Source organism: Mycteria americana, chromosome 7 (genome assembly GCF_035582795.1).
Source record: "Mycteria americana isolate JAX WOST 10 ecotype Jacksonville Zoo and Gardens chromosome 7, USCA_MyAme_1.0, whole genome shotgun sequence".
NCBI lineage: Eukaryota > Metazoa > Chordata > Aves > Ciconiiformes > Ciconiidae > Mycteria > Mycteria americana.
This window is the reverse complement of record NC_134371.1, coordinates 802147-814460: the sequence shown is the minus strand read 5'-3', so window position 1 is coordinate 814460 and position 12314 is coordinate 802147. Positions and strand designations below refer to the sequence as shown.

The window sequence follows — 12314 nt, the reverse complement described above, 5'->3', positions numbered from 1 at the left end:
CCTTGGACATCAGTCCTGGGGCATTGCAATGGACCATCTCAGCTTTATACAGTCCCCGATGCATGAACAGAAGTCGGGTCAGGCAGCTAGGGACATGTCACGCTGATGACCATGGCGAGGGTGACCTTCATGCCGGTCATCCTCAAGGCTCTTTGCTCTCTGCCAGCCATTTAATACCGACATCAGCATGCACACCTGCACTACACACTACACCTGTATCTACAACCAAAATGTAGATACTAATGCACAAACTTACTGTCAATACAGCTGCGGCCCAAGAACCTCAAAAAGCAATCCATGTCTGCCCACAAGAGGATGGCTTGAACGTGTGCCATTTCGCACATGGCAGCAAGCAAGGAGCCAGAACCCTAAGTCACACCAGCTGACAGGAAAATACAAGGCAAATCACGTGACTCAGTTAAACTTATACCAAAAGTTCTGTTTACAGAGAAATGCAGTAGATTCCAACATTATACATAATAAACACGTAATAAATACAAAGCATACCATGCAGCGGCAGCAGCTTCTGCCAGCACCAAAAAGTGGCTGTAACCAGCATGCTGTATCACCTGGCTACCCTGACGCCAAAATAAACCAGAAGTCCCATTCTGGAGATCAACAGTCAAGCTCAGGTCCACGTGTCAATATTAACAGGCTACAGAGGGAGCGTACAGTTTCTGCGTATGTCAGTGCACGTGATTTTGTAGCTGAGTAACCCCTTGTTAAGGGTGGCTCCGAGCAGACTTTCTGGTCACGCATTTGACGACGACTAGAACAGGGGAATTCACACACACAAACAAGAACTCAGAGCTACATTTGAGGATTATCCTGGAAAACTGTCAGGAAACACCGTGTTTGTTCATCCCACCTCTCTAAAGGAGCCAATTGGTAATGGCACAGCGTAGGTGCCATCAGATCTGCCCCACACAAACAAAAAGCCAGAAAATGTGTCTGTCTTGATGCACGTGGTCACTTTTTTCTTTATTCGTATAGCAGAAGGTAGTGTACTTTCTGACAGAGAGCAAAAGGAAGAGCGAAAAGCAACAAGCAAACATGATTAACGAACTCAGGCAATACACAAAAATGAGGAAGGAAACACAGTACACCAACAGAAAAAGTCTCATCTTTCTACACATTTCCCCATTCTTAATACTTTGCTCGAGGCTTCTGTCAGCAGAGGAACAGCGGATGACCCAGAGATAGCCAAAGAATCCTCTCTGAAACAGTTGCTGCCAGGTTTGCTCAGGTACTTGCACGATCGGAGCGTTCACGTGGTGCGATGGGGCGCTCGGTCATCTGGCTTTCAGATGTAAGAGGCTGATAACCAGCAGTGTGCATCTTATCTTGAAAATGTTATTTAAATCTGTGCTGAGAAAGGAAAAACGGTGTGTGCTTGATAAGAAATACCAGAAGTCGCTTCCCCAGAAGTGCCTTGCTCTGGGGCCACAACTGTAAAATTTCTGTTCAACATTAAAATACATTTCCACGTAAAGACAAATGGTGCTCTAGGCACTCTGCTGTGATACCTTGCTATTATATTATCTTAGGCCTCCATAATGAATATATAGCATTTTAACTTTTCATTAGACGTTCGTTTGTAAAAAACTTAGGCAAAGATTTAGATTTTCTATGAACTAGAAGAGAAATCGCTCGGTCTGTTTAATGCATGTTCAGGTTTTGTGTTTATTTGTGTAAACCTGCCAGTCGCTGTAAGGAACATGTAATTTTAAATACAGAATGTTATGTTCATGTTTTCTCTCTTCTTTTCACCCAAGTCTATTTCAAACGATGGGAGACTTTGCAAACACGAGTATTGCCAGTAACTCCAGTGGAGCACCCTCCTCCGCACCGTGCCACCGAGACACCACAGTCACCCACCTGGTCTTCCCAGTGCTGTACACACTCGTCTTCCTTCTGGGACTCGTTCTGAACAGCCTGGCTTTTTGGGCTTTCTTCCATATTCCAAGCACATCAACTTTCATTGTCTACCTGAAAAATATCTTAGTTTCTGATTTTATAATGACCCTGATGCTTCCTCTGAAAATCCTGACGGACTCTGGCCTGGGACCCTGGCAGCTCAAAGCCTTTGTCTGTCGCTTCTCAGCCGTGGTATTTTATGACACCATGTATATTAGCATAGTGCTCCTTGGGCTCATTGCCTTTGACAGATTTCTCAAGATTGTGAGACCTTTTGGGAAGTTCTGGGTGCAAAACCTGACCTCAGCAAAGATCCTTGCGGGTCTTGTCTGGCTCTTCTTCTTTGTTCTCTCTCTGCCTAACATGATCTTATCGAACAAGAAAGCAACACCCCAATCTGTGAAGAAGTGTGCCTCGTTGAAGAATTACTTCGGACTCAAATGGCACGAAGCTGTGAATTATATCTGTCAGTTCATCTTCTGGACTGTTCTCATCCTCATGTTTCTATTTTATATAATTATTGCCAAAAAGGTATACGAGTCTTATATAAAAACACAGAAGAAAGACAACAGAAGCGAAAAAAGGATCAAGGGGAAAGTATTCATCATTTTTACTGTGTTTTTCTTATGCTTTGCCCCCTTTCATTTTAGCAGGGTTCCCTACACTCTGAGTCAAACGACCACCCGAATGGACTGTCGTCTGCAGAACCAGCTCTTTGTCGCGAAAGAAAGCACTCTGTGGCTGGCTGCCACAAACGTCTGCATGGACCCCCTGATATATATGTTCTTGTGCAAACCATTTGTAGAAAAGGTTTTATGCAGGAGAGTAAAGACATTTCGGAAAACAGTTCATACAAACCCAAAAACCGAACTGGACACACGAATGTCTGCTACTGAATCTTGATTCTGCAGCTTCACGCTCTACAGCCTCTGCATATTCATAGAGAAGTTAAGAAATAATTTGTTTTACTTCTGCTGTAGGAAATAAAAGGCCTGTTGTACTGTAATATTAATACTTAATAAAACAGCACAATGGATTTCCCTATTTATGCTTGCTGCTTAGCCTTAACAGGCAAAAAGCTGTCAGCTGCCAGCCCTGTTCTAACACCCATCCTCCCCCGGGCTGTGCTCGCATGGACACCACCATCGCCAACCGAAGCTGTGGAAGCCCAGCCGTGCCTTGGTTGTGCCTGCCCAGCCACGGTACCGCTGCGCTCACACCACAGAGACCTGTATTACCCTGGAGTCACTCATGCGACTTCCCAGCCACAACCACATTGGTCTGAATAGAAAAATATCATCGATGATGCATAAAACTACCAACGATCAGTTTGCAGTCTTGCATGGCTGTGCTGTCTCCGCAAAGCTAACAAGAACAGAGGTTTTTCTGATTTGGTCACTAAACCATGTCCACCTCACAGAATACAAACAAACCGTAGCCTGTGAATTGAAATACCTTCATATAACTTAAGACACTCCACAGAATAATCCTATCCGCTTTAAACAAAAAAACCTTACTTGTTAACACATAAGTACCTTACTGACTATGGCTGCTTCTAAGGACAATTTAGCTGTATTTGGGATTAAAGCCCAGAGCTGTTGATTTTGTATGTCAGTAGTTCTTACACTGGGTGTCAGCTCGGCTGGCACGTCGCGGGGCTGGGAAGAGGAGGAACCGTACTTGACAGAGGGAAGCAGGGCTCGGTCCCTCCCCGTCCCTACCCACCTCTCTCACACCCGTAATTACTTTCCTACTGCCTACGCTGTTTCACCATCCTTCCTCTCCGCTCCCAGCGGGGACTTCGGTGGAGGACGCAGTTGGCAATACCCCAGGGTCCCCCCGGAGCACGCTCCTCACCGAGGCCAGCAGAAGACCCAGGACTGCTTCCCCTGCACAGGGCACCCCAGAGCCGCGCGGCATTCACCCCTACCCTACCACTCACCAGAGGGGAACACCCAGAAACGTCCCCCTTGGTGGCACGTTCACCCTTCCCAGTCCCAACGGTGGGCAAAGAGAAGGCAGCAAGCAACACTGCCTAATCCTCCCCTCCCAGAAAATCCCTCTCCGCCCAGCTCACTGCACCACTCGCAGAGCTCTCCTTTAGCTATCCCACAGGAAAAGTCCAAATGGACTGTGCCTAAAGAGAAACTGCTTTCTAATCCAAAATCCTGGAATTTATTTCATTATTTTAAGACATGAAAGAGATACCAACCATTTAATGACCCCAACTCTACACAGCATATTAAAAACCCTGAAACTTACCTTAGCTCTCAGCAATGCTTCCTTGCTTCTCGAACAACACGTTCCTACGGCTACTTGTCCCCCGATGTACCTGCCGCTCCGGAGGACTCCCCCTGCATCACGCGCTGCTCAGGTGACATGGCATTGCAGAAGGGCCCCAGGGAAAGCACCACAACTTGCGCTCTTCCATCAGCCCTGTCGCTTGTTGTAACTCCCATCACCCCTCCTGCCTCCCGCCCCCGCCCCGGACACTCATCTCCTGCTGCTCCGTGACCCTGCGGAGCTGAAGCGTGAGTCCCCGGCACCTTGCTGAGAAAACATTCTCGTCCCTCGTTAACAAACTTCACTCCTGCTCAAGCTCCCCTGCTAGCTTTATGCCTTCTCACACATGCCAGACACTTTGATCACCACCTGATTGCTATTTTTAGAAATTAAATATTTACAGCAGCCTAATACAATCGCACAGGTTGCTCCACACAGCCTGATTTTTTCAAAGCTGTTTTTAGATTACTGCGCATTAATTACATCTGCCTTTGGGATTCCCCAACCTCTGCCACACAGGTAGATGTATGTCTTATTTAGCAATTTCCACTCACTGTATCTTCTCCACTAGGCATGTTACATGCTTTCCGTAAGTGTAACACCCTTTTACAACTGCAAACTGAACTAATTCCCAATCGGCTTCCAGCTGGTTCCAAACTTCCCTGTAAATCAACATTTTCTCAAACAGTATCTTCCTCTCATGATTAAATACTATTCAGGAATTAATTCCTCTCTCCCCACACACATACAGTGTTTAACGGGATTAACTTAGCTACTTTAGTAAAAGTAAATATATTAAATTCTTAGCTGCTAAAATACCACTTTAGCAACTGCTTAAAGAAATGCACAAGGAGTCCGAAAATGTTTCTCTCAGCCTGTCGACAAGGCACAGCAATTAAGGCAGTGCCCAGAGCTAAGCATCAGGAGGAGAGGGTTTGTAAAGCAGCTGTGATCTCCCAGCAGGCAGGCGCCCATGGAAACCTGTGCTCCTGAGCTTTGGGTGTATTAGGGAAGAATTCAGCACGAAACTTTGCGGCTCGGTCCTCCCTCTTCCCAATGAATCATACCAGCATAGCGAATACAGAGGTCCCAGGACTCTCAGCACGGAGTTACATCCAGCTCTGGATTTGAAAGTGGAACTCCGGCCCGTTTTTGTGCTTATTACAAAGACAGACAGTAACAGAAAATGAGCAATACGGCAGTGACAAACTATGAAAATGCTGAAGAACAGAAAACTTATTCCACTGTGGAAGTTTTTTTTATTTTTCTCATTTCTACTGCTTGCAATACAAGGCTCACTTGGCGCTGCGCACAAACACGCACTGGCAGCACGCACAGCTAAGTACTAAGAGCCTGCGTGGAAGGGTGGGTGTAACCACAAAATGGGCTGAGTTGCTCCTTAAATAAGGGGTGTGCCAAAGGTTTCAGAGGAGTCTTAATCATCTGTTTTTCAGCTGCTGCTTCTTAGGTAGGTAAAAGGGAGCCAGAGTTACCAAACTCTGTAGCAGAGAAACACAAGGTGACTGCAAGGATAGGACATCTGGTTGATCTACTTACGGAAAGAAAGTCCCCTAAATTCTAGCATTTGGGATTTTGCACTGTTTCCTGCAAGGTTTCAGATCCCTGCCTCCAGGTGCAAGTAAGAATCACAACAGTTAAAATGCCTCAAAGTTTAGGTCTCTGCTTTTTAAAGCTCAAACAAAAATAACCAAAGCAATATTTTATATTTTACACCTGACCAAAATGGAGACATGTTTTGAGAACAGACTTCCCTTGGAGAGGAGGAAGCCATCACCCTAGACCACAGGTAGAGAGTACCAGCAGCATGCCACAGAAAGCTGCTCTCCTGGGCTCTCCAGATTTCTTCAGTGCAGTCAAGGCATTTACGTAATTCAGTAAAGTTTACCAGCATATGCAATACAACAGTCACCATTTTTCCAAATCTGATTTTTTTCCCAACTGAACTCGGAAAGGCTGGTACTGACACTCATGCCCCAGGAGCTGCTAAGAGAAACCTTTGCTTTTCCTTTGCTTTTCCAGTTGTACAAGAGAGAGCAAACGCATGTAACATTGCCACCTGACGCATGCTTACTGCAGTCCATCACCACCACGAGGCAGCAGCAGGGCTTCTCCTTTCCACAGCCCAATGTTCATTTGCTCGGCTTGTCTACGCTCCAGACTAGAAGCAACAGACAACCTAGAAACTGGAAAACTGGCACCAGGCCTTAAACTTGTTCAGACAAATGAACCTTATTGCAGGCTCCTGTGGTCCAGGATTCACACAAAAACTATCAACACTTACTCTAAACATTTTTACAGGTTGTTGGGTTCCCAAAAGGGGAACTATAGGGCACCAGGCAGTCAAGTTTTGTAGGAAATCAATCTTATTTGGGTACACAAAGGCTTACATATATTTCTTTGTATTTTTTATTTTACTTGCGTTTCAGAAAAAGGAAATATACCTTTGCCTAATATACCATCTAGCCTTCCAGATTTCGTAATGTCCTGCCTCTCCTCAGAGGGACAGCAAGTTAATTCCTGAATGCCTAAAGACAAATTCTGCACTTCACACACGTCCCGACTCTCCGGCACAGCGATACACATCCCTCCATCAAGGCTCCTACAACTCTGAGTACTGAGAAAACTCTCATAACATACAGCAGTACTTCAATTAATTAGAAATGCAAAACAACAATTTACATCATGAACAAGAGCTGGGAAACCAAGTCGAGCAGCCAAGATATTACCCATAGGACTGCCCACAAACACACAGAGCCAGCAGGTTGCATGTGAAAACTAAAGGCACCAGAAGAGACCTAAGTCTATAGACAGGATCAGCCAGCCAAGGTGTGTAACTTCAGGTAACCTGTCAACATGATGCGAGGAACTCGAGGACAGAGGAAAAAAAGAAACGAGCTTTTTAAAAGTCAGTTCTTAATTAGCTCCTTTCCTCCCTCTTTCCCTTTTAGTGACAGCCATCAAAACTGTGATAGAAGTAAACCACGTAAGGAAAGGGGAAGCGTCAAACTCTTCCAAGACACTGCCACTGACAAAAGCACCTCCATCTTGCACACCTGAAGGTAAAACGCTGGAGGAATCATCCCGGTGTTGCAAGCTCTGATCATCCTACCACTTTTCTATGTTTAAAAGAAAGAAAAAGCCAGTCTCAGATATTATCCAGGTGGCTAATCTGCTTTAAAAATAACCCTGTAGTTGGTACTGCTAAATATGATAGTAAAGGAGTTTTAGAATGAAGCAACCCAATAATTGCTGTAATAACGTTGTTCAGCTCTTATGAAATCTGGGAATTGCTCTCTAATCACCAGAATACAAAAAGGGACATCCAACCTTTAAATAATGTGAACAATAGTAAAGTTACAGGTTAGCTTTCAGCTTTTCTTTACATCAGAGCTTTGCATTTCTTTCGCGCTGTTTTTACGACAAGCTCCATAGCATTGTCTTTTCCTGTGGCAGCTAGTCCTGACTTGCTCCAGCCTGAGAACAGCCAAACAACACGTCTGAATTAAAAGCCTGCTAGGGGATGCTATGACAGTGGTTTCTAACCCATTAAGTTTTGCCGATACACCAAAATACAGAGATTTTAAAGAAAAGTTAATGTGCCACAGTACCACATTAAAAAAATAAACAAAACAAAACACCATTCTCATGTGGATTTTATGAATCTATTTATTATTTGACCACTGTTAGCACAAACTTTGGTGTGTGTACTCCACAGAGTACCAACTATTAAACACTTGGGTCTCTGTAAGAAATTAAACTGTATTTTTTAAACATTTCAGTTTTCACTTCTAATTTCTTCCCTTCTTCCCCACGACACCTCCTGCAGCACTGTTTCTTAGACCGCAGCCTAAGACAACACCAGCATTAGAAGTGCCTGAAGAACAACAGCGCAAATCAAACCATAACGCGCTGTCGTGCCGTGTCTTGACTGAAGCCCGCAGGACTGAGACCAGAGGAGCAGACACATCTGCCAGCACCACCCCAGGGTCGGAACCGTGCCCCACACCAGGGACGCAGCACAGCACCCGGCTTGGGAGCGCGTGGTCTTGTGCAAAACACAAGTCAAGTGTGTAAAACTGCTGTTTATGACCTATCCGCAAATCTGCTTCTACCCCGCAGCTACGGCACTCAGACTTCCAGGTTCCCAAGTCGCTGGTCCCAGGCGTCTGCTGTTCCTCAGAACAGAGACAGGAGCTTACCACTCCCGCGGCTGAGGGGCATGATGTCAGGCGGTCTGTGCAGAGAAACACTGGAAGCAAGACCAACACAGTGTGAATGCTTTGCTCAGTGCCCAAGCTGTGAAGTCTCCGCTCCTCTAAGGACCTCTGACACTGGAATTTTGGGTTGTCCAAACATCCCAGAGAAGGACCATCTATTACGAGATATCTCAATGGAAGAGAGAGGTGGATTTCTCCTGCAGCTTCTGCAATATTCCCCAGAAACATCAAACAGAGGTCTTCTCTTCAGGAAACCTGAAGGACTACCTATGTGGCCTGCAACAAGCAGGTGTCCACCGTGGCATCTGGATGAGTGTTCGGACATAGCTCTTGAAAGCCTTTCTTTCTGAAAGACGGGAATTTTGAAGAGTCTAATCCCAGCCAATTTTCAAGAAGCCAGCACGGGAACCCAGCTTCACTCAACTCTCCCTCGTGAAGAGTTATCCAGAGACAGGACACAGCTTGACAGCACCAGGACTGGGAGCCCTGTTCACATCACTCATCTCCAGGGCCCATGTGCCTGCTGGCAGCAAGTCACTTACAAGCTAGCCTGATCCCCAAGTGGCTCCTTGAAAGGATGCAATATCTGAGGGGTGAACTGAACAGTATCAAATGGGAAATTGGCCCGAGGCACGTGGTGAAGATAATCGGTGCGCAGCAGTCACAGACCATGACACTACTCAGCTACACCCAGTACAGGAGTCCTTTGCACAATCAGGCCCCACACGATACAGACAGAAAATCACCACTGGTAATACCCGTAGGAAAAGATCTAGAAGAAGTCACCTTGTCAGAGCTAAACTCACAGAGCTCTAACACAGGCACTGACAGGCCTACGTTGCAGCAAAGCCAAAGAACAGACCTTTGGACAATGGTTGTTTTACCAGTGATAACTGCAGAGGAGACCACAGTGGTGAAAAAGTGGTGCTAAGGTAAGATGCAAAGCTGAGTATAAACAGGTCTGACTCCAGCGTCAAACATCTGGTATTGGGGAAGAGATCTGAGAAATCCCCAGAAGGGCAAAGAAACAAAGGAAGAGATTTAAATTAAATCCCCAAATTCTCAAAAGGAAGGAGATGAGGCCAACCCCAAAATCAGCACAGAGTTTGCACAGCACCCTGTCCTCAGGTAAACCAGACTGTGCTGCAAGTCAACCAAAGAGCTCAAAGTACGAGGCCCACCCAGACATTCTCATCGCTCTGCAGCCTCCCAGCTACCGCACAGCCACAGGAGAAAGGGCAAGACAGTCAAAGAGCCTTGTACGCTCCCCAGAGGAAGAATGAGGTTTCCACTTAATGGAGAGCAGACAGTAATTTACAGATATAGGAGTGAAACACCTCAAGAGAGACTTAATACCGAGAAATCGAGCTGTTTGCGTGGCTACGCACTGAGCTGTACCATACCTGAGCTGCGCTAACTGATGATAGCACCTACCACCGTATCGCAGGGTGGCTCTCACCGCCTTCTCCACGGGATAACTTCTCAGCTCAAAGGAGCAGCCTACAAGACCATCGGTCAGGCACATAGTCCCGTCTTACACAGGCTCCACTGAGAAGAGAGAACCAGGTCACCACAAGTAATGTTAGGGTGGAAAATGACTGAAAGCCGCTGAGGAGGTGAACCAAAGACTGGAAGGAAAAACAGAAGGCATCATTAGGCTAGAAACAGGACAAGCAGTTGAGAGGGGAACGAAACACAAGCAGCTGCTAAACACTGGAGCACAAGGGACAGCTGAAAGAAGGTGAAATGGTGGCTGGCACACACTGTCTATGTAGCCATGTGCAAGGTCTGAGAGAGGTAGAGACTTCGTCAAGCCTCCTCTGCCTAACTGCAGAAAAAGCCTTCTCCCTCCTCAGGTGATGTGATGTGCGCACTCCAGCATGTGCATGCAACAGGGACCATCACTTAATGTCAAAATATCCAGCTCCTGAGATCAGTTTTGCAGCTTGTAGTAAAGCTGAAAATACGACAGAAGTGTTCCTGCTGGCTTCATTTGCATTATCTGTTTTGCCTTGCAAAAGCTGGTCTTCAAAGATGAGCCGTGTCAGAAGTCTCCTACGATCAGGGACTGTACCTGATTCAAGGGAGAGGTCCCGAGGCAAGTGGGAATTTTACAGTTTGCCCACTAGCAGAAGTGTGGGAATTAGCACAGGGCCCCCTGGACACATGGCCAGAGGAAGCTGTGCACCAGCATGCGGAGGGCAGCTGGCAGGACCTGCTCCTGCTCCAGCTCCCCACAGGGCTCCACGCAGCCTCAAGGGCACCTACGCAGAAGGCTATCCAGTTTCAGAAGGGGGGGGCTGGGGATTCAGTCCCTCAGATCTTTGAGGAAAAAAGAAAAAAATGTGTACGGAGAAGTCCAGGCAGAACAGACAGAGCAGTCTGAGAAAAGGGACTTGGCAGTCATTGCTCTCATAGCATGAAATAATTTTTTCTTTCCTCCTGAAGATTTAATGAGGGAGATTTATTTGCTTTATTTTTAAGAAGGTGGCAGAAATGGGAAATTAACCACTTTATCCTCTACTGACACGAAGCAAAATTTTGTCCTGACATAACTGCTGCTGTGATTCTTTCAATGCTCTTAAGGCACTAAATTATCTTACTCTAAACGCGTGTACACCCAGGACCACTAACAGCAGGACTGCAAGAGTCAGCAGGCTCACAGTCAAAGTCTTAAAGAACACCACAGCAGTAAGAATTATGCAGTAAACAGACAGGCTAGTCATTTGAGCTGAAATATTTAGTTACAGACTTAACATTTTGCTTTCATCCTACATGCTGTTCAGAAGAGAGGATCTACTGAAAGCACAACATTAAAGATGTCTAAATACAGTCAAATTAATAACTGACATGATAATCTCGATTAGCAGATATTTGCATCTATCCAGCACAAGAGTTTTCAGTATCACATTAAATTCGCATTCACCCTGCAGACAAAACTGTGTTAACCGAAAGGCACAGGCACGGTTGCACAGGTTGCTGCAAAACACGACTTCAGACTGTCTGCAACGTCTCGCTGCACGAAGGCTGCTGCCTTTAACAGGCACTAACCCACCTCTCAGGTGAATCACTGTCTGCATCCTGGGCGCCCGAGCTGCTCCGGAGCCAGGAAGTGAGCGGGAGCGCGCCGCTCACCTACCCTGGCATGTGAGTCATTCCCAGGAATGAGAAAGCCAGTTGCTCCAGTTGCTCCTGGCCAGGGGAATTTTGACTCTCTGATCAGGTATCGCCAAAAAAGCCATCGGAAGCAAAAAAGCTTACTTCCAGATATGGTTTATTTAACTACCTTATCGCAAGAAATACTCTCATGCCTACTGTAGTGTCAAGATGCATTTTGAAGGAGTCTAAGGGACTTTCGAGATGCAGCTCAGAGACAAGCGGAAGGCGACAATGGTGACAGGTAAGTGATCTTTGAGCATCTGAAAAGCGTTTGATAAGTTGTGCTGTGAATCTTCTTGCTCTTAATCACCCTCAAGTGAAAAGAAAACAGGAATTAAGATACAGTTGCTGAAAATTAGACTTGGAACCATAAACTGAATATCAGATCAATTAAAAGTGTGAAAAGTTCTCAAAATAGCGTGACTTTACTAACCTTTTATTCATTCATTAAACATTACTCGTTATCTTTTTCCCAATGGCAAAAAAATGGTTTTCTACTAATCGTTCCTTCTAAGATACGAATCGAAGTGCAGGAGGGTTCATGGTTTCAATAACTTACTTCCTGACAGAGCTTAATTCCTATCAAGTAAGATTCAGTAACTATAAAACCTGAATTTGGTATAAAACGTTTGTACTGTATTCCTTTTCACCTCTTTCAGTAAAGGAAAGCATATTTGAATTCTCTTAATTATATTATACAGAATAAAGGTTCTCTTC

At 45.6% G+C, this 12314-nt stretch overlaps 2 protein-coding genes across 2 annotated transcripts in view; one reads left to right on the top strand and one right to left on the bottom strand.

Annotated features, from left to right (window-relative positions):
• The window catches only part of MED12L (mediator complex subunit 12L), a 157249-nt gene that overhangs the window by 53197 nt on the left and 91738 nt on the right, over positions 1 to 12314 (bottom strand). The gene's annotated exons all lie outside the window — the stretch shown is intronic.
• Positions 1777 to 2820, top strand: P2RY13 (purinergic receptor P2Y13). The gene has a single exon (XM_075506722.1). It carries the CDS (start codon positions 1789 to 1791, stop codon positions 2818 to 2820), a length of 1032 nt encoding a protein of 343 aa, XP_075362837.1. The 5' UTR covers positions 1777 to 1788.